Below are 24,828 nucleotides of genomic sequence, written 5' to 3' on the forward strand. Positions count from 1 at the left end.
ACCTGAGATGCTTTAATATATTGTGTTTTATTAGACAAGGTAACAACTGTTTGGATACATTAATCGTATCACAATACATTAGAAGCGGAAGCGCTCATCTGTGACATAATACAAGCTCCATGAAATCAAGGCGTCACAAAGCTACACATTTGTTTTGAATAAAAATTACATATTGTGGCTTTAAGGGGTTAATATGTTCTTTATAAGTACTAATAAACAGCCAATATCAGTAATATGCATGCTAATAAGCAACTAGTTAATAGAGAGAACTGAACCCTAAAATAAAGTGTTACCGAATATACTTTTTTAACAGTTGTGAAGTAAGGTCAAATTCAAATGTAGTGCCAACGCACGTCACTCTTAGAAGAAAAGGTTCTATATAGAACCTCAAAGGTTTCTTTCAGCCACTATAGAACCTTTATGGGTTCCCATCATTTTATGGATTTAGTTTAAAGGTGGGGTAAGTGCTTTCTGGTAACCGTTGTTGATATTTCAAATCACCAAAACAAACACGCCCCTATTTTGATAGCTCCGCCCCACACATACATAACCAAGGCAACGGCTATGGCGGAATCTGTGTGTTACTATGGTAATGCAGGTCGAATGTTCAATGAAAAAGTCATCCCTTCCTAGCCTAGAAATCTAGACGCACCCTAGCGGCAGCAAATTTATTTTGCCGCGAGTGTAGTCTAGCAACTCTCAGTAGACCTGCGAGCTGGAAAACCCAAACTCTGGTCAGGCCAATCACATCGTGTATAGAGTCAGTGGGCGGGCTTAACATAATGACGGCAGAGTTGCGGAGGTTCTGCGTGCTACTCGTAAACAAAGAAGCTGACAAACAACGGTCTTTCAAATCGGCTTTGGCCACGACTCTGGAAGACTTGAGTTAAGTTTTCTTTAAGGAAGGAACAAAGAACGGCACTGAAGTCATTCTTAAGAAAAGAAGATGTGTTCGGAGTTTTGCCGACCAGATACGGCGAAACTCTATCAACTAACGTTCACCTTCTTCTTTGCTCTGGTTGGTTGTGGCGCTCATGGCGCTATCCAATTGTGTGCAGAGGGAATTTGAAAGGCAACAGTTTATCCCGCCCCTCGGATTGAGCCCAGCCAATGGTGAGTTTCCAGCCCTTCCATCCCAAAAACACAAACACAGTTCTCATGAACAACCCGATAGCACGAGTACAACAGTCCAACTAACGGACATATTACAATTATGAACAGATTAGAGGGATATCGATCACGAAAAGAGGAAACAAACATATATTAGGAGTATAGTATCTTACTTGTCGGACACACGTTGGGAGCTGGTGCTTGAAACAGACAGTGAGGAGGTTTAGACGGTTTAGGCTTATACGGTGTGGAAATGAATGGCTCTTTATCATCGCTGAAGTGAACGACAATACGATCGCAAATGGACAAACAAGTGAACATGACACACGAGCATATTCAAGCAAAAACCAGCATATACTAGTTATGTGAAACAAAACAAAACCAATGTTACTCGCCTATCGAGAAGAAATAAAGCAACCTCGGCCTTCACTCCGTGAGTTCTCTCCAGCGCTGGAAAGCTGATTGTAAGCCTTCTTTTGTTCAACAAACTTCTTCCCCTTTTTTCTTTAATCTTCCCTCTCTTTCTGGCATCGCTCGGCTAATGTCCGTCCTGTGTCGTGTCTTTTGAGTAAAGAAGCGCTCTCTACTCCCCATCATTAGTAGACACGCCCCTTACTGCTGATTTGTAAAAAATGATTGTGATTTTAATTGTATTTTACTGTAAAAATGCTACGGTGAAAAACAGTTAATTAGTTAACAGAAAGTTTCCGTACTATATACGGTGAATAATTGTAATAGATCTAACCTTACATTTAATTTAATTTTACAGTAAAATACCGTTAAATTTACGTTTTAGTATTTGGAAGTGGAAAAAGAACAAGTCATTGTGTAATTTACAGTGAAAACCATTTTAATTTCATGTGTTTTACCATGATGGTGTTTAGTGTTTGTGTGAATGACACTGAGCACCTTCTATATATTAGTATTGTCCTCTTAAAATTTGCTTGTGATGAGCTTTGATTCATCACGTGATTCTCATCACCACTGTGATTGGTGGTTGTCCGTATATATCAAAGGTACATAACAGATATTAGTATTTCAATAGGTTGGTAATTTAACATTATTTCAGTTAATGAAATATGTTTTTTTTACCGTAAATTGTTTACAGTGTAAACCTAATCATTACAATATAAACCTTTAAATTATACGGTTTTGAACTGTAAAATAAAATTTTTTTTTAACCGTAATTATGACTTTATAAACCTTTAAATTATATAGTGCTGTCCCTAAAAACCTAAAACGTTACTGCCGTATTTTTTACAGTAAAGTTCTGGCAACCACAGCTGCCGGTTTTTTTACAGTAAATTTTACGGGGATTTTTTTTTACAGTGTACAAGTTTGTTTATGTACTCATCCCGAGTCCGTTTTGTAAAGCAGTTTTGAAATGACACTTACCCCATCTTTAAATGAGTTAAACAGCTCATTACATACTTTAACACTAGGACACACATGCATCCGTATATAGAATCTTTTTGACACAAAGGGTTCTTTAAAATTGAGTCAAGAACCCTAGAGTTCCATATAGAACCCTTTTTTTCTAAGAGTGTATACTGTTGTGTACAGCACGTTTGGGCAAAAGTAGTCATTTGGGTATTCTAGAAAATGTGCTTACTGTGCACAGTATTCATACTACATCCTGCAGAAAGAGAGCAGTACAGAAACGAAGGGAAAGATGGAAAGAACTGAGATGGACAGAGAGAGACAATAGACAGCTGGCGGCTGGTGTACTACTTTAATAGGATGAATCTGTCGCCTCGCCCTGATCTCACTGATGTCAGCGCAACCATAAAGTTTGACCCAGTACATCTGTTTAAAAACTAAACAAGAACACTTTTAAGAGTTCTGGAGATCTAGAATAAAGGCTTGTGGACATTATTATATGCTTTCATGGAGTATTTGATATATAAAAGATGTTTTCTATGCAATATATTTTCCATATTCTTTGTTCTAAACTAATGCAGCTTAATGCAATAAGCTACAACAGTGGAAAACCCCTAACCATATATGTGCCTCAAATGAGACAAAACACCAATAATCAATAAATAAATGTATTAAAAAGAACCATAATAAACATTTAATTCATAGCACATATCACAAATGCACTCTGAGCATAGCTTTCTCTGGATAATATTTGAAATGCAGCAACTGCAGAAATGTTCCAATCACATATTCAATCTGTCATCCCTGAATTTCATAATATCTATAAAAAAAATAAAAAAAAAGATTGATTACATGTTAGGTTGTATGAGATTACTAGTACAGTTTATCTTAATACCCATGATACTAATGTGAAGAACTTATAAAGAAAGTTTCCAAAGCTTTGACCTCGTAGTTTTTCATTTCGAAAAGACAAATGTGTCTGGAAGCCCTTTCCGACGCTCCAGAACTTTTATTAAAGAACAGCCTTTTTTGGGTTTTGCCATCTTTGTCATGAATTGTGGATCTTCCTTTGGCTATATTTACACTTAATCACGACACACACCTGTGCCGAAACCCCAGGTGAGCGCCGCTGTTAGCAGTTCCGTATGCTTCTTCATTATTTTTATTGTTCGCCCTGCTCTTTATTTAAATCAGATACCTGTACTTTATATTTCTATGCTTTATACCAAACAACACTGCAAAATTGAATATAATATATTAAATATAATATATACAGTGCCCTCCACTAATGTTTGGCACCCTTGGTAAATATGAGTATAACCGGCTGTGAAAATAAATATGTATCGTTTATTCTTTTGATCTTTCATTCAAAAAATTCACAAAATTCTAACCTTTCATTGAAGTCAAAGAATTGAATGTGGGGGGAAACTCTCATTATGAAATAAATGTTTTTCTCTAGTTCACATTGGCCACAATTATTGGCACAAACGTCCTTTTCCCAAGATAACAGCTCTGAGTCTTCTTCTATAATGCCTGATGAGTTTGGAGATCAGAGATCATTCCTCCATACAGAATCTCTCCAGATCCTTCAGATTCCCAGCTCTTCTCTTCAGTTCAGCCACTCTTTTTCGATAGGGTTGAGGTCAGGTGACTGGGACGGTCATGGCAGAAGCTTCATTTTGTGCTCAGTGACACAATTTTGTGTTGATTTTGATGTTTGATGGAAGATCCAACCACGGCCCATTATAAGATTTCTATCAGAGGCCAGGTTTTGATTTTTTTTATCTGCTGGTATTTACTAGAATTCACAATGTATCTGAACAAGATGTCCAGGACCTCCAGCAAAAAAATAGACCCACAACATTAAATATCCAGTGGTATATTTAGCGTAGGCATGGGGGACTTTTTATCCCTGATTGCACCAAACCTGGTGGGTTTGCTGCCAAAAAGCTCTTTTTTTTAGTTTTCATCTGACCACAGAAGTCGATCCCATTTGAAGATCCAATTGTGTCAACTGAATATGCTGGAGTTTGTTTCTGGATGAGCAAGGAAGATTTCTCTTGAAATCCTCCTGGGCAGTTTGATAATTTTTTTGTCTTTCTGACCCCAAGACTCAACTAATCTCTGCGATTCTCCATCTGTGATCCTTGGAGAGTCTTTGTCCAGTCAAACATTCCTCCTTGATAGGGACGATACAGACACACATCTTCTTCCAGGCAGATTCATAACATCTTTAGTTGATATGAACTTCTTAATTAATCCCCTGATGGTGGAAATGGGGATTTTCAATATTTATTTCCTCATGTTTATACTCCTGTGAAACAGGAAGTCATAGCTGGACAATTTCATGTTCCTAGTCACCCTGGTGTGCTAAAGAAAAACATAATATGAATGCGAATATATTTCAGAGATATTTTAGAGAGATACAAAACATTTATTTCATAATGAGAGTTTCTCCCCACTTTCAATTCTTTTACTTCAATGAAAGGTTAGAATTTGGTGCATCGTTTGAATGAAAGATCAAAAGCATAAACAATGCAGATTTATTTTCAGAGCCGCCTTTGCTCATATTTTCCAAGGGTACCAACATTAGTGGAGGGCACTATACACCGAGACAGGTGAAGGGAATAACACTGATTATCTCTTCATCGCGGCACCCGAGTTAGTGGGTGGGATATATTAGGTATATTAGCAAGTGAACATTTTGATGTGTTAGAAGCAGAAAAATGGGCAAGCGTAAGGATTTGAGCGAGTTTGACAAGGGCCAGATTGTGATGACTAGACGACTGGGTCAGAGCATCTCCAAAACTGCAGCTCTTGTGGGGTGTTCCCGGTCTGCAGTGGTCAGTCTCTATCAAAAGTGCTCCAAGGAAGGAACAGTGGAGAACCGGCGACAGGGCCATGGGCGGCCGAGGCTCATTGATGCACGTGGGAGAGAAGGCTGGCCCGTGTGGTCACTGTAGCTTAAATTGCTCAAGAAGTTAATGCTGGTTCTGAGAGAAAGGTGTCAGAATACACAGTGCATCTGCATTGCCGCAGACCAGTCAGGGTGCCCATGCTGACCCCTGTCCACCGCTGAAAGTACCAATAGTGGGCACGTGTCTCTTTCAGCAGGATAATGAGCCCTGCCGCAAAGCAAAAATGGTTCAGGAATGGTTTGAGGAGCACAACTTTTGAGGTGTTGGCTTGGCCTCCAAATTCCCCAGATCTCAATCCAGTCGAGCATCTGTGGGATGTGCTAAACAAACAAGTCCGATCCATGGAGGTCCCACCTCGCAACTTACTGGACTTAAAGGATCTGCTGCTAAAATCTTGTTGCCAGATACCACAGCACACCTTCGGGGGTCTAGAGGAGTCCATGCCTCGACGAGTCAGGCCTGTTTTGGCAGCAAAAGGGGGACCAACACAATATTAGGTCATAATGTTATGCCTGATCTGTGTGTATGTGTATATATATATATATATATATATATATATATATATATATATATATATATATATATATATATATATATATATATATATATATATATATAAAATATATAACTGCTATGAATTTGTGAGTCTTCATAAATGATTAATTAAAAGAATCCATTCAAAAGAATCATTTGTTCATGAATAATCAATAGAAAGACATTTTTATGTCATTACGATGCATTCAAACTGCAACTTGGGTATTTTTAAGAAATTTTAATTGATTTAAAGAAATCATAACTGTGCTCTCAGCATGCAGGTTGCTCTAAATAGTAAGCAAAAAAAATTATTCTGCCTTCTAAGACACTGTTATGTGCTATTCATGCAAGTTCACCTCCCGCACCCCTTGCATATTTGTTTATTAAATAATTTGTCTAATGTAGTAATTTAATTATGCTTTCAGCCATCAATAAGACTGCAGTGCTGTCAGCTCCGTTCAACACATTTTATCTCAGGAAAGCACGGAAAATACACAAAAACTCCATCTGGGGATCTTATGATGTTCCAACTCAGTCAGGATGCTGCCTTAGAAGGAAGCTGCCTATGTTGACTATAGTCATGGAGAACAGACTAGGCTTTGGAACAGAAGTACACTTCCGAGTGTATTCCTCAGAGTGTTGTATTCTTAGTGATGTTCTCGTAAACCAAATGGGTCTCACATTGTGTTCTCAGTTTCTTAAAGACCGCTATAACTCACTCACACACACACACACTTACAATAAGAAGGTCTAAAGGTATATAAATCCACAGAGACAACGAAGAGAGAGACAGATTAACCGATTTTACAATACTGATGTTGTACTCTATCAGACTGCATGGGATGCGGACAGTGCTAGGTAAAGTTCTAGTTTAATGGTGATGTAATGTCCCAGTTGGTTGGTTTAACAGGCTGCTATATGGACGCTGTGACAGGGATCTAGCTCCATGCTGATTGTTGTCGCAGCGACGGGATTCCAACGTGGATAATTGCTCTAGGAGCTTAGTGATGTGGGCCACCTGCCGGAACAGTTGGCTGTGTATGTGTGTGTGTATATATGGGACAGGAGGATGGGATTGTCTCTAGAAAGCATATAGTTTTGCATCTTTGCCACATGCATTATGGGGCCAAGGTCAAGGCAAAAACGCAGACAAATTCATTAGTGAGAAAACCTGATCCTTGTATTAAAATATTAAAACTGTGTCTCTTAAAAGTGTGTGTAGACAGTAGAAACACACATGCATTCATGCATGCATGGACAAACACACATGCAAGCACACATACATCCATGCATAAAATCATATGCAAGCACTTTTGCAAGCATGCAAATTCAAGCACACACAGATGCAAATATACATATGCACATGCATGCATATACACACTTTGTCAATACAACACATGCGAAAACCCAAAAACACACATATCACTGAAATACACATGCACACACATGCAAGCACTCATACATCCATGCATAAAAACATGCAAATACACACACACACACACACACAGATGCAAATATACATCTGCAATGCATACTGTACAAGCACACAAGCATGGAAATACATGCACACAAGCATACGAAAACGCAAACACACACACATATCAATGAAATACACATGCACACACATGTAAGCACTCATACATCCATGCATAAAAGCACATGTATGCAAATTTGAAAGCATGCAAATACACACACACACACACACACACACACAGATGCAAATATACAAATGCAATGCAAGCACATGCATGCATACAAGCATGTAAATGTATACACATACACACAAGCATCACCAATACATGCACACAAGCATGTGAAAACCCAAACACACACCTATCGATGAAATATACTGTATATCTTTGGCTTCTATAGTTTTCATAAAAATAGTACTAATGATATATGAGCTAATGATATTTTTATACCCTACTCTAAACTTAACCCTCACAGAAAATGTTCTTTTCATTATTTAGCATGTTAATTAAGCGGATTTCCTCATGGGAGCCGTTGGCAGATCCCCGGAATGAAGGTGATTTCAGGTTTTACTATCATTTTGGGGGCATTTGGTCCCTACAATATAAACATAAGCTGACCCACACACTCCAGATACACACATCATGCTGTCAGCCGCACAATGCACACCGTAATCGCACGAGCGCTCCGCTAAGTGTGTCAGAGGGTTGGGTTTCAGTGGATTTGGGGGTTGAAGGTTTCTGTGTAACATTCTCTCCCTTAATCCAACTATAGTTTTAGCGTGTCAGGGGTCAGAATGTGTTTGCGTGCTTGAATGCGTGTGTGCAGATGTTGCAGTCAGGTCAGATGATGATGATGATGTCTGATCCTGTCTGTCTGCAGAGGTTTCTCTCTAATACCATTATAGAGGAAAGAAGAGGAGAGAGAAGAAACAATGGATTAAAGGAGAGATAGAGGGGTGCGTCTTGAGGAAATAGAATTATGATGAGCAGAAATGAGTGGCAGCGCGGAGGCCTGTAGGAGCGGCTGTAATGTGATCTTGGGGAAGAGGGTAACATTAAACCCCTTTACTGGAGGGAGTCAGACGATCCGTCAGAACAGAATCAGTGTACTGTAGAAAGTGTGTCTGAAAGGAATGAGATGTACAATTTGACCTGTGCAAATTCAGAGGAATAACTAGTCCACTGCACAAGGTCTATGGCATCAAATGCCTGAGTTTTGTTGTAGACACTCAATACCAACTTAATGGGATAATGCAATATAGCTGGTAAAACTGCACCCGGTGCCAAGCATTGCACATTACACACTGGAATTGGTCATGCAGAAGCTGCTAAACTGCTGAGGTAAATTCCAGGATCATGCACGTTGCATAAAAAAGGCAAAGACTGACAAAAGTCATGATTTAATTGGATGCTGTTGAAGTAGCAGGTTGCTAAAATGAAAGCTTTCAAGGAAAAGTACTGGACTTCCCCAAATTTAAATATGAAATTTTGGAAAAATATGCAAGAGGATGCTAGTAGCAAGTCAATGAGATATCAGATTTGTAGGTGTAATAATAATAATTAATTTACTACCAGATAAATTGCAAAAATACAGTATAAACAGTAACATTGTGAAATATTATTACAATAGAAAATAACCATTTTAATTTTTTATATGCTGATTTGGTAAACAAGAAATATTTTATATTTTTATTATCAATGTTGGAAGCAGTTGTGCTGCCTAATATTTCTTGATGTATAGAAAGTTGAGTTGAGTATTTATTAGAAATATAAATATTTTGTTAGATTTTGAATGTCTTTGCTGAATAATTTTGTACTGACCAGTAACAGTGTAGTGTAACTGTGCACACACACATATACATTATATATATATATATATTAGAAAATATACAATTTATTAGAAATATATTTAAAATATATATATTTTTAGAAATATATTATATATTTATACTATATATTTATTAGAAATATCAATCTTAATAGTAACAGTGTAGTGTAACTTTGCACAAATATGATATACACAGTAGTTATATAATAATGTATATATATATATATATATATATATATATATATATATATATATATATATATATATATATATATATATATATAGCTTTATGACTATTATTATGTATTATATATTATATGTTTATGTCATATTTGTGCAATATTGTGCATTATTATTATTTTTGCAACAGCATTTTGTTGTAAAGTAATAAACTGTCTAATTAAGCTATATATTTCTTACTTGAGAATGAATGGCTGTTATGTAAAAAGTTTAATAATTATCCAAATGATGTATTAATTGAGTCACTTTACCTTTGGATCCTGTTGAAAAGTATGAATAACAGTGTAAAAAAATGTCAGTCAAACTGATTATCGGTCCATCTGTAATTCTAGTTATGCAGAAAAACGTTTGAGTAAAAGCGTTTGAGTAAAACTAGATCCAGAGACGCTTTATCATTTTACCGCCTCTCTTTATTCTCTCTCTGTCTTTCTCTTACAAACACACACTTTGTTTTACCTCCCCTTTAATTTATTTTTTTATTCTCTGTGTGCCTGACTTCATAAATCAGATGATGTATTTCCCAAGATGCACTGCGCTGTACAAGCTTCTCTTATGAGGCATGTGCGTGAGCGTGTATTTCGAGGTGTGTATGACACAAAGACCCTGAATACATGCTCAATAGACAGATTCAAAGCCGTCATACCTGAACGCCACTGTGTGTGCATGCACTATAGTTAGAGGATCATCTACTGTGTGAAAGCTGATAGAATTGACCCAGATTTTTAATGATGTGTGTGTGTGTGTGTGTGTGTGTGTGTGCGTGTACAGCAGGAGTTTGCGCTCACAGATCAACACTCCCTGCAGTCTTTGCTTTTAATAAAAGCCCACGAGTTCTTCACTGTAGTTTTACAATGACAAGTGTGTTTGTGAGTTTACAATCTGTCACACTCACAATATCTATCCCTCACTTTTCTGTGTATCTCGCACATACATACACACACGCGCGTGTGGGAGAGCCCACACACAAACACGTTCTACACAAAAATGCTGGGTTAAAAACAACCATTTCTGGGTAATGAGTTATTTTTTACCCGGCTTGTTTGGTTTTATACATTAACCCATTTGCTGGGTTGTTTTGTGAAAGTGCTGGGTCAGTCAATTTAATATGGAATGTTTTTCATTTTAAACAATAAAAATGCACTCTATTATTTAAATCTCTGTTATATGTATAGGACAGTTCATATACAATATTTTTTATTCAATGGCAAGTCAGTCTTTTACAGTCGCTTTATCTTTACTCTTAGTAATGATTACGATTTATTTTTGCACAGTTTGAACAGTTGCCATGTGGCGTTCTGCCCCTCTAGTAAGTTATCTGAAGTTGTTTTAGAGTAAAGATAAAGCGTCTAACAAGGTCAACGTGCATTCATTCTAATGGCTTGTTTTCCCCCACGACATACGGCGAATATGACGTTTTTGTGGGCGTTCCCAGTAATGCCGACCAAGTCCATACCGGAGGCTGCACTTCTAAGACCGCTGTAGTTTCAGGACTACATTTCTAGGATCCTATTTTTTTTTTTTTAGACAGCGTCATCTAGCCAACTGTACTCCAACAGAGGAGACCTGATTCAAACTTTTTCCACCTTATTTTTAACAAAAAAGCAGGCACGGCCATTTTAAACTTAATTACTTAAATGAGTTTAAATATTTCAACAGGGTTACCAATGGGTAGGTTTAGGGCTAGGGTTTGGTTAGGACAAGGTTTGGTTGATTAATTAAACTTAATCAATTAAACAACTTAACCATTGCTAGGGTACTAGAACTGCGGTCCTAGAAATGCGTTCCTGCAAATGCAGGTGCACTTAGGGCGTGTCCGAATCCACTTTTGCTAGTTTAACGATGGAAAAAAACGGTTGGCACACCCAGTGCATGATCTAAAAGGGTTGTCCCTAGTCTCTCAATGTTTTGGGCGTAATGAGGGTGAGTAAATCATGGGCTAATTTTCATTTTTGGGTGAACTATCCCTTTAAATATGTTCTTTTAAAGTAGATTATTTCAATAAAAGGTACTCTTTTTTTAAAGCCTGCTAAAGTCCTCCTTATTACAATTTAATAAATCGATATGTCATCCTCAATAAACCCGTCTCCGGCGTGATGACTCCGATCCTTCGAATATTCCGATCTATTATGACCTCTGACCTGTAAAGTTTCCAGAATAATAATCAAACACTGTTTGTTAATTGGCCAGAGGAGAACTGGCACCCCGACTGAGCCTGGTTTCTCCCAAGGTTTATTTTTCTCCATTAGGTCACCTGATGGGGTTTTGGTTTCCTTGACACTGTTGCCTCTGGCTTGGCGTGCTCAGTTGGGGACACTACATTTTTCAACTAAATATCGAAATAAATCTAATTATTAAACTAAATTAACCATATAAACTAAATTACTGCTCTAATTACTGATCTAAAGCCCACACTGTCACTGTATGATCATTGAAATGAACTGATGACATTTTTTCTCCAGAATGGCTAGACGGCTGAATAAAATTATGCTGCATTTTTTCCTGTTTAACACTGTAAAGCTGCTTTGAAACAATCTGCATTGTTAAAAGCGCTATATAAAGTTGAGGGGCGGCAGTGGCTCAGTGGTTCATGTAGGTTGTCTACAAACCGGAAGGTTGGTGGTTTGATCCCCGGTTCCACCTGACCAAGTGTCGAGGTGTCCATGAGCAAGACACCTAACCCCAGCTGCTCCCGACGAGCTGGATGGCGCCTTGCATGGCTGACACCGCCGTCGGTGTGTGAATGAGTGTGTGAATGGGTGAATGTGAGGCAAAATGTAAAGTGCTTTGGATGGCCGTAGGTCTGTTAAAAGCGCTATATAAATGCAGACCATTTACCATTTGATTTGACTTGACTAAAGTGTACCCAGCTGCTCCCGACGAGCTGGATGGCGCCTTGCATGGCTGACACCGCCGTCGGTGTGTGAATGAGTGTGTGAATGGGTGAATGTGAGGCAAAATGTAAAGTGCTTTGGATGGCCGTAGGTCTGTTAAAAGCGCTATATAAATGCAGACCATTTACCATTTGATTTGACTTGACTAAAGTGTACCTGGTGTTTGTGTGTCTGCAGGAGAATCCATACCTCTGCAGTGATGAATGTGATGCGTCTAACCCTGACCTGGCTCACCCGCCGCAGCTGATGCAGGATCGAGAGCGCAGCGGCCTGCTCACCTACTGGCAGACGGTCACGTGGCAGCGGTATCCCGAGCCTCTGCAGGCCAACATCACCCTGTCCTGGAACAAGACCCTCGAACTCACGGATGACATTCAGATCACCTTCGAGTACGGCCGGCCCAACATCATGGTGCTAGAGAAGTCGCTGAATTTCGGGCGCACGTGGCAGCCCTACCAGTACTACGCCGCAGACTGCATGGATGCCTTCAACATGCCGGCGAGACGCGTGCGTGACCTGAACGCGGCCAACGCCACGCGGGTCATCTGCACAGAGCAATACTCCCGCTGGGTCGGCTCGAAGAACGAGAAGGTGGTGCGGTTCGAGGTGCGCCCGCGCTTCGCCATCTTCGCCGGCCCGAGGCTGCTGAACATGGAAGGCTTGTACACGCGGATGGAGACCATGAAGGGCTTACGAGATTTCTTCTCGTTCACCAATCTCAGGCTCCGTCTCCTCAGGCCCGCGCTCGGAGGAACCTACGTCCAGAGAGACAACCTGCTCAAATACTTCTACGCCATATCTAACGTGGAGGTGCTGGCCAGGTAAGAACACACAAACTACAGCAACAAACTAGCAGGCAAAATGACTTGATAAAAAAACACTACACTTAACGCCTTCAGGGGTGTAACGGTACACAAAACTGACGGTTTTGAAGTCACGGTTCGGTACAGCAGGGGAGAGAAATATAAAATTGCTCTTTTTTAAATTAAACAGTGGTTTGCTGAACAAATTGTGTCTGTCCTTAAAGGGTTAGTTCACCCAAAAATGAAAATTCTGTCATTAATTACTTACCCTCATGTCGTTCGACACCCGTAAGACCTCCGTTCATCTTCAGAACAGAAATGAAGATATTTTAGTTGAAATCTGATGGCTCTGAAAGGCCTCCATTGGCACAATGCACTTTACACTCTCAAAACCCTTAAAAGGTACTAAAGACGTCGTTACAAAGTCCATCTCACTACATTGGTTCTACAATAACTTTATGAATCGGCGAGAATAGTTTTTGTGCGCAAAAAAACCCTAAATAACGACTTACATAGTGATGACGATTTCAAAACAAGGCATCATGAAGCTTCGAAGCGTTATGAATCAGTGAGTCGATTCAGCGGTTTGAATCGCCAAATTTCAGCAGTTTGGCGGTTTGACACGCGATCCGAATCATGATTCGACTCACTGATTCATAACGCCGACAATGATTAATAAGCCGACAATGCGTGTGGTTATTCACAAGTTTAACCCTTTTCCTTTATCGACATAAGGTCAAAAACGGCTTAATAATAAACTGATCGACAGATCTAGATTTTTGCCCATTACCCAAAATTCACCCTGCATATAAACACCTTAACTTGCATTCTGTCGGCTTAGTGCTCATGTGTGATATGTGACAGGAAAACGTCCTTATATGGCCCAAGAAATATAAAAATGAATTCTCATCTCTCTCGATTAATCAAGTTGATATATTATATATATATATATATATATATATATATATATATATATATATATATATATATATAAACACATTTTATATATATTTATATTTTAATAAAATGTATAACAAATTATTATTGAAAAATGTATATATTTAAAATGATTACTTATAATATAAATTGTTATTCAAAAAATGTCTTAATGCACTATCTCAGCAACTTTACACAGAAATAATGACTTTGTTCACTTGTATTAGATGATGGCTAATATGGCCAATGCTATCATTGTGAGTAAAGCGACTCAGGCCAATTATTATCCATAAACCATTTGGAGCAACTCATCAAATCAGATTGTGATGTGTATAATTATAGAGGCTTGTTATCATAATATACGTTATCATAACCAATAACTATTATAACTATCAGGGGGCGCACAAATGATCTGCAATAATGCTCGAGTCATTACTTGTACAGATATTGACTGTCATGATAGAATAAACGAGACACTGGGGTCTATCGCAGATCTGCTCTATGATTGCAGTGTCTGACAGCCTGTTAACAATAACCCTTTCTTTCCTATCCAATCATAACATACTGCGTTAAAGGTGCAATATGTACGATTTTTGCAGTAAAATATCCAAAAACCACTAGGCCAGTGTTATATATTTTGTTCAGTTGAGTACTTACAATATCCCAAATGCCCCTCTTCACACAGATTTTGCCAATCAATGAATATATAGACATGCATCACAACAGGGGTCATTAACCTAATGAAGTTTTAAAGGTACAGTAGCAAAGAAGAGTGGACCAAATTTTGCGAAACCAAATTATGATTGATCCTAGCATCAAAAGTGGACTTTAGGCCATAAAATGCTACAAAAGTGTAGAAATACCCCCCCCCCCCCCTCCCCCATCTGACGTGTATAAGACATGAAAGCACATCGCAGACAGACAACAGTGAGCATTAATGACTGTAGAAAGTGAGCTGAAGAAAGGAGTGAGCATGTGTCAGAGATCACAGAGGCTCACAGAGATGCCTATGGGCAGCCCAGATGGAAACCACACACTTTCCTGTTTCCTGCACTGATCTCGGGGTAAAATCTGTGAACTGGATTTAATTATGGTAAAGATGTGTAAATCAGAACAGTGAGTGCTGGTGCTTTCTGTGAATAGAGCACAATAGGGTGTCCTGTTACAGTGTTAAAGCATGCTTTGAGGCTAAAATCACACATCAAATCAAACACAAATGTCTTCTGTTGAATATGATAAACTACTAGATCATTATTAGAAGACATATGTCATATACTGTAGCGTGACAAATGGCTTGTTTTAAATCATATGTCTGTATCCCCTTGTAAATGCCGATTCTAGCCTGTCCAATCATAATCATAATTTCCTATAATTAAAAATGAATTCATATTCAGTTGACTGTAGTAAAAACAGTTTTTAACTGATTTTAATTACCACGAAACATGACACTGACATAATGTGGACCCTTTCTACAGCATGACAGAAAAACACAATAACCTCATTACATTTTCCTCATTTGTATACAAATTGTTGACTGATTTAATCAATCTTTGCTATTCAACCCTGTTACCCAAGTTTTTGTTTAAAAAATATTATTAAATAATAATAATAAAACATATAAGATTATGTATTATTCAAATATTAATATTACATAACATTACATAATAACAACAATAATAATAGTTATTATTATTAACCCTGTTACCCAAGTTGTTTAAAAATAAATATTATTAAATAATAATAATAAAACATATAAGATTATGTATTATTAAAAGGTTAATATGAATAATATTACATAATATTACACAATAACAACAACAATAATAATAGTTATTATTATTATTATTATTATTATTATTATTATTATTATTATTATTATTATTATTATTATTATTATTATTATTAACCCTGTTACCCAAGTTTTCTGTTTAAAAATAAATATTATTCAATAATAATAATAATAAAATATATAACATTATGTATTGTTTTAATATTCATATAAATAATATTACATAATACAATATATGATAATAATAATAATAATAATAATTATTATTATTATTATTAAACCTGTTGCAGAAGTTATTGCATAAATTAATTAATAAATACATAAGTTATTATTGCCTAAAAAAGTCATATACATATACAAGTCATAAATAAGTAAAATACATATTAGCCAAAATATGTCATAGATGAACATGAAAGCATCAGAAGAAGATGTAGAACTTTGTGCATGATTACTATCATCATCATTATTATATGGAAAATATGTTTATCACTAATTACCAACAGATCTCATACAGTATAATATGAGCATTTTCTGAAAGTTCAGTATCTCCCGTCAGTTATGATTTTGTTTTAAAGGAGAACTATCATAATTTTAGGCCCTAATTTGTACCGTGTTCATGTAACGTGTCAACTTTGATCTTATTAGCAGCTGAAAACATAAAATATTTAATAAATGCAAACTTGCCTTGCCTAAATGAACATGAAAGAGTCTATGTTGGACTTCTATATGAGTGTGAGATTGTGTGTTACAGTAGATCACACTCATATTTATTATTTTACAATCTCAGTATATATGATGAGTACATGAATACTGAGAGAACGTGTTTATTGTAAGATTTATGGATTGTCAGTTACGCTCAGAGAGAGGATTTAGACATCTGTATTGAGATACACTTCACTGCACTTGACTTTCACTCATATTATCAAGCGTGACCACACACACACATACACACACCTTTTGCTATGACATACAGTACTTCTATACGGACGGCTGCTGAGGTTGCAAAGCGCTGTGATTAATTTGACATACAGTTGCATTTAAAGACATACACACACATACAGCTGAATTTATAAAGTTTAATCCTGAGATGTGCAGTTCTACATGAGAGTTTTGATGGCATGTGTGTATGTGTGTGTGTGTCATTGGTGAGTCATTTCCTGTAGTATTTAGTCATAAATAGAGCTGTTTAAACACACCGATGCACACACACACACACACACACACACACACCCTTGGAAACACAATCTGATGATCAATAAGTTATTCTTAGGCTGAGACTGGGTAAGATACGGCTGACGGCTCTCGATCGATCACAACAAGTGTGCGTGTGTGTGTGTGTGTGTGTATTGTGTTTCCTGAAGCAGACCGTAGTGAATGCGTGTATATGAGTGAGAGTATTTTGTGTTAGTAAGGATGTGATACAATAAAAAAAAACAATTTTATCTCAGAAATTCCGAGTCAATTTCACAATTACAAAGAAACGGCAAGTAACACACTTAATTAAACCGCAAGTATAGAATAACTGAACAACTACAGTCATTTCTTGTAAAACGTACTGCAATAATCTTTGTTTTATTACAACTTTGGGGGAAAAAAGTGACCGTGTAGGAGCTAGAATTCGATTTTTATTTACAACTTTGACAATTTTACTATTTTATTTATTTATTTTGGTCATTTTGGAGCCTCAGCCCCCAATCATATTCTTCAAAGATGTAGATTTTGTGTTCTAGAGAAGAAATTCAAGCTGATTTTGAAGGACATGAGGGAGATGATGACTATTGGGTGAAATTTTACTTTAAAGTTTGTGTTTGACACCGTAATTAAAGCTCTAGAGTAACAGACTGGATGCGAATACTAAGATTATAATAATAGAATAACAATACAGAAAATGAGGAGGAGACCAGAGGATTTAGATGAAGCTGCAGTGACTTTCAAGAGTTTTTGAGGTGATTTAGATGGAATAGAAGAGTGCAAATATTATCTTAAACCCACATATCCTACACTTTACCCTGAAATATTGTCTTGCACAGCATTTTTGTCCTCTGCTGTATGCCATTCAATGTTTCTTGCACCAGAAACATCCGTGATCCGTTATTTTTTCATATTCGTGTTAAAAAAAACCTTCCAAATGATGTATGATTTGTTTGAATCTGACAAAGAATGATTGAGCTACAGCTGTTTGAAGTCAATAGAGTCAGTAGTTCATTTTGAGAAAAATCAAGTTTTCTGAAGGTGTTCAGCAGCAACCATACCTTAGAATCCCTGGTAATAATACCAAATTTGACACACATCAAGTCAAAACCAAATATCTATAGGAAGAATATATATTCAACTTTTTTTCCCCATGATAGCACAATTGTTTGATTAACATTAATGAAACAGACAGCCTATATATTAAGACCTTCTGGACCGCATGGATCTAAATTAATGTTACATCAGATGTTTTTTTGGGTTAGTTCACCCAAAAATGAAAATAATGTCATTTATTCCTCACCCTTATGCCATTCCACACTCGTAAGACCTCCGTTAATTTTCGGAACACAAACGAAGATATTCGTCTTGAAATCCGAAGGCTCAGTGAGGCCTACATAGCCAGCAATGACATTTCCTCTCTCAAGATCCATTAATGTACTAAACACATATTAAATCAGTTCATGTGAGTACAGTGGTTCAATATTAATATTATAAAGCCACAAGAATATTTTCGGTGCGCCAAATAAACCCAAAATAACGACTTATATAGTGATGACCGATTTCAAAACACTGCTTCATGAAGCTTCGAAGCGTATCGAATCAGTGGTTCGGAGTAGAGGGTGACACGGGAGTGGATTTTCAAACCTCTCTCTTCCCAATCCCACGAAAAAATCCCAGAAGAATGACTCCCGTTCCCTCCCACTCCCGTGTTGTGTTTTTTTGGCCGGAATAGTTACAGTAAAAAATTCAGTACAGATCACAGCATGCCCATGCCCAGTTGAATAAAAACCCAAAATGTAGTTTTTGTTAAAGATGGCTTTCAGTTCAAAATAATAACGATGCACACACGTTCAATTCCACGTATGCAAACACAGGCACGCACGCACACACACGTGAGCACAGTAAATGTCTTGCAGCTGGCTTATGCCGTTTTCACGCCTTCTTTTTGGTTACTTCAGACTGCCCTAAAAAGTTGGTGAGCACAATCATTTTCCAACAGTAGTCTTTGCAGCGTGGCTTTCATGTCTGACTCAATTTTGATGATGATTTTCGCGGCTACAAAGAGCACGACGGGACGTCTTTCTCTTATATTATTGGTGGTTGTCATGGCCACCAGCTATTGCGGGTGTGGAGCACGTCATTCACTTAACCAGCTACACCAAAGCAAACAGGAGAGCATGAAGAGACAGGGCAACTAGAACGGAGTTCAAAATTAAAACATATAGTTAATTTATATGAACAGTATATTTGTATAGATGGTATCATATACGATGCCCGGTCCTGCCCACTCCCGGTAAAAAAAAAATCCGCTCCCATCCCAATCACGTGATTAATAGTGATTTTTTTTTTTTTCATTTTCCAAAATGTCAGCCTCAACTTGAGAGCGCCAAAGTCACCGAATCATGATTCGACACACTGATTCGATACGCTCCAAAGCTTCATGAAGCAGTGTTTTGAAATCGGCCATTACTATATAAGTCGTTATTTTGGGTTTATTTAGTGCACCAAAAACAATCTCATCGCTTTATAATATTAATATTAAACCACTGTACTCACATGAACTGATTTATTATGTGTTAGTTCATTAATGGATGTGTAAATGACATTGCTGGCTATGCAGGCCTCACTGAGCCTTCGGATTTCAACACAAATTTTTCAACAAAACACTTTTGTTTTTGCCCCCAATTTTCATGAGCTGAACTCAAAGATCTAAGACTTTTTCTATGTACACAAAAAGCCTATTTCTCTCAAATATTGTTCACAAATCTGTCTAAATCTGTGTTAGTGAGCACTTCTCCTTTGCCGAGATAATCCATCCACCTCACAGGTGTGGCATATCAAGATGATAATAATCATCACTCAAACAAAAACTTTTGCATTTTAATTGCACTTGAGGCAGTCTATGGAAAGTGTCATATATGAAAATACATACGTATATAATTTGCTAGTTAGTTCACTTGCATTATTTTACACACTGGTAATCAAAAGTTTGAAATAATTAAGACTTTTTAAAATGTTTTAGAAAGAAGAAAGCTGAACTTATTTGTTCAAAAATACAGTAAAACCACAAATATTAAGAAATATTAATACAATTTCCAATAGGCCTAGTTGTTTTCTATGAGAATGTATTGTAAAATGTAATTTATTTCTGTAAAAGCTAACTTTTCAGCATCGTTACTTCAGTGCCACATGATCCTTCGGAAATCATTTTAATATGCTGTATTTTTTCATATAATTTTTAAACTCTTTTCCACTATTTGAGCTCTATTCCATAAAATTACAGGTGTCTAGATACTATAACCACTAGAAAGGCACCCTAAAACAGTCCACAATCTGCACTACATCCTAAGTCCTCTAGACCATAGCATTGTATACGGTCTGATTTTATGGTAGGTATTGAACTTAATGATATTAAACTACAGTGTATGGAAAAGAGAAATCAAAATTTGTATTAAAAATAAAACTATTTGCCATGTGCACCAGGAAAGACAAAGTATAACCTGAAGAAGTATGCCAGTCATTCAGTATGATACGCATTTCAATAAAACAATTAAAGGTGAACTATGTAGGATTTTTGCAGTAAAATATCCAGAAACCACTAGGCCAGTGTTATATATTTTGTTCAGTTGAGTACTTAGAATATCCCAAATGTTTTAAACTATTTGTAAATCGTGAGAAATTTGCTATTTTAACCAAGGAACCGGGACGTGTGAGCTATGCGTGTGAGGGAGTCGCCTGTCGATTGCGTCATATCTGCGTCACCCTCGGTCTCCGGTTTTATTCAGTGAAACACTTTACTCTCACTGCATTGTGAACAAGTGTCATAGCAGCCGCCGAGTGAACGTCATAACTTCCTTTTCAACACACTCAGATATATCTAATACGATAAACAGAGCTGCGTTACCTCACACTCAGCACTGGAGAAGAGGAAGTGCCGCCGGCAACCGTGTCATAATAAAAGTCCCGTCAGCGACTATGCCATAATAACAGTCACGCTCTTCAATCGCTCCTGCGGCCTTGCTCAGCTCCACAACACTCGCTCCTGCTCTACTTCAGACTACAGTAATGTTAATAATCGCATCCATGAACATGATTTCTGCTCGAGTCCTATACTGACTGTTTCCCACCGGCTGTGAGGTGAAGACCACATGTCCCGAGATTCTGCGCTCAAACGTGCCGTCATCAAACTACGCCTTTGTTTTGAACAGGCGACCTCTAGTGGACGGAAAAGTTACATAGTGTAGCTTTAATAGAATTCATATTTTTGTATAAATAGCTTCAGTGTTTAAAATTGCCCTGTGTATAATGAGCTGGTGAGTTTATGGTGAGGTGTGTTTCAGACCGGGTGTGATGGGCCGCTTTTTTGCCCCAGTCCACCCCTGGACTACAGCGAACTGACACGTCAGTTCTGACACCTTTTAAGAGCGTCTCATTATAAATCTGACAGAATATGAAAGCTGAGACTTGTTTCATATCAAAAGCACAAAGCTTACTGCGATTATAACAATGTTTAGTGAAGCTTTGATCACACATCGACTGAAAACAGCATTGACTAAAAGATCTGTTCATCGAAAAACAAAGATCGATAAAAAACAGAAGTCGATATCATCAACCCAACCCTAGCATTTACATAGCTGACATCTTAGTGTATCCAGGAAATAGACACTGACACAGTCAAACACGGCATCAGATGTGTGCGAGCCTCCATTTCGTTCAATAATTTCAGCTGAAAGTGAAAATTCATTTTCGGCTGAATATTTTTCAGTGCATTGCTAAATAACGAAAAGTCTGCGACACGAACAAAATGGCGATTCAAGCGAACAGACAAAAAAAGTTCAGGATCCAGTTGAGTTATCCAGTTGTTTACTACGCAGAAGTTCTGTTTCCATTAATAAATGTCATTGTTGAAATAAGAGCATCTAAATATTTCAATGCCCAACACTTCAAGCACCTACAACGTATATATAAGAGCGGAGTGTGACAGCTACAGGTCGCCAATGAATAATCTGTGCTCTCAAAGCTCTGGAGGGCTGACTGGTGTCTCACACACACACACACACACACACACTGCAGGTGCTACAGGCGTAACGCGGTGTGACTTTGTGAAAAGCCAGGATGTCTGTCTCTCTGAGTTATAACTATAGCTGTGTGTCCTCCTCCCCCTGAAGGGCATGAGAAGAGGGAGCGTGTTGAGATTGTGTTAACTGTGTGTGGTCGACCCCTGGAGAGACTGATTTAAAGAAGGAACCACTGCGGATTCCAAAAGACAGGGATTGAGACGAGCTGCACAGTCAGGGAACTGTACAAAGACTGCAGCAAACAACCATGAGACACTTCAGCATGTCCAGTTCACACTTCACCCCAAAATTAAAGAAAAAAATCCCTAAATTATATTTTGCATAAAGAAAATAAATTTAAAATAAAAAATAAATAAATAATCTGTGTATTTTGACATGATAATTCATAATTAAATAATATAATAATATAAATTTATTATTTTATATTATTATTATTATTATCTAAATGAATCTCTAAAAATAGTTAAAAAGATATATACATATAAAATATATAATATAATATATAGAAAATATTATATTTTATATATATATATATAAAACTAAAATATATATTTATATAAAAAATATTATAAATAAAATATAACAGTATTGTGAAAGTTTAATTCATAATTAAATACAATTATATAAAATTAATATTTACAATTATAGTAATTATAGTTAGATTTAAAAAAGTAATAAAAAAGTAAATTTAAAAAAGATAGTAAAAAATTATATATATAAAACAAAATATATAATTTATAAAAAATATAATAAAATATTATAATTAAAATAGAATACAGTAATTAAAATGTTTAAATAATAATTAAATAAAATGTTATATATATATATATATATATATATATATATATATATATATATATATATATATATATATATATATATATATAAATATAAAAATAAAAAATATTTTTGTTAAATATATAGAAAATATATATACAAATATTATAATACAAAAAAATCGGATTACTGTAAAGTGGATAAATTTATATATTATTTTATACATATATAAATAATATATACATAGAATAAATGACATTTTTCGCATTACAGTAATGAGAAATGTAAGTGTGCTTAATTGTCATGAAAATAATGTCAAAATGCAACAAAAAAAAAGTACTTTTTTCTCACTATGAGTGTAATGTGTGTGTTGTGTTTGGGTTGTTAGTTTTTGATTGAGTAATGCACGTGTTTCTGTGAATCATCTCTGTGTATTTAAACCCTCTGTTAATTTCAGTTTCTTCAGTGTTTGGTGATGAATTATATTTCGTGAGATTCTCTTGCGCGTTCCCTTTTTGGACTTTTTGGACTGCTTATCTACTTCTTTGTGCGCTTTATCACAGCCACCCGTGACACTGAGCAGCAGTTGCAGGATTGCACTCGCTCCTCTCATTGAACATGTCCTTGTGAGGAACTTTTTCTGAGCAGCTATAGCTGTGCTATACCGCATGCCACTTCTGCTCTATCTGTGTGATGATGCATGTGTTCATCTGCTGCTGCTGTACGTCAGTCACACTGGAGGAGATGTGATGTTAGCGGCAGCTCCAGTGAGGGAAAATCACTAAATAAAGCACCGCAACAAAGTAAGATCCCCTGAGCTGAGACTCCCCCGGGTCTCCGGGTCTTTTACCTCGTAACCATCTTAGCATTCAGCAATCTGGAAGATTTTTTGCTGATTGTGTGTATTTAATTGCGCTGCATTTGCCATACAACTATCTATCTATCTATCCATCCATCTATCTATCTATCTATCTATCTATCTATCTATCTATCTATCTATCTATCTATCTATCTATCTATCTATCTATCTATCTATCTATCTATCTATCTATCTATCTATCTATCTATCTATCTATCTATCTATCTATCTATCTATCTATCTATCTGTCTGTCTGTCTGTCTGTCTGTCTGTCTGTCTGTCTGTCTGTCTGTCTGTCTGTCTGTCTGTCTGTCTGTCTGTCTGTCTGTCTGTCTGTCTGTCTGTCTGTCTGTCTGTCTGTCTGTCTATCTGTCTATCTATCTATCTATCCATCCATCCATAGTATATTGAATATAAAGCAGGTCAAATTTTGCATTACTATATGTGCATATATCATTCATACAGGGTTATTGTAGTTTACTAAAGCTAAAACAAAAACCATAAAACAATGGGTTACACTTTCATTATAATATTAATTCAATTATAAATTAATTAATTTATAAATAATTGTATTTATTTAATTGAATAAAGAATGAGACTTTTTTTGTATTTATATATTATTATTATTATTATTTAAAAATGTTAAATAATGATTAAAAGATCATTATACAATCAATACATATTAATAAATAAATTATATTTAATAATAATAATAATTAAATAAATAATAAAAAATTATTATATATCAAAGAATATATCAAAGTAAAAACATAAACAAAAACATAACATAAAAATTACTAAACCCTTAACTAAAATGTATTTAGACTTTTTTGTATTATTATATAAAAATATATAATTATTTGTCTATAATCAATAAATATTAACAATTAAATTATATATTAAAAAATATATTTTTAATAATAAAAATGAAATAATATAACTAATTAAATGAAATTATATAACATTCATATTTATAGATTATTTAAAATTTAAAAAAAAAAAATATATATATATATATA

General features: G+C 36.2%; 1 protein-coding gene across 1 annotated transcript in view; it reads left to right on the top strand.

Moving 5' to 3' along the window:
* The window catches only part of ntng2b (netrin g2b), a 107,078-nt gene that overhangs the window by 17,939 nt on the left and 64,311 nt on the right, over nt 1-24,828 (top strand). The window contains exon 3 of the mRNA XM_079834068.1: nt 12,551-13,194. Coding sequence (XP_079690194.1) covers nt 12,551-13,194 — 644 coding nt within the window. The remainder of the gene's footprint in view (nt 1-12,550; nt 13,195-24,828) is intronic.

Source organism: Gobio gobio, assembly GCF_949357685.1.
Source record: "Gobio gobio genome assembly, chromosome: 14".
In the NCBI taxonomy this organism is placed as follows: Eukaryota; Metazoa; Chordata; class Actinopteri; order Cypriniformes; family Gobionidae; genus Gobio; species Gobio gobio.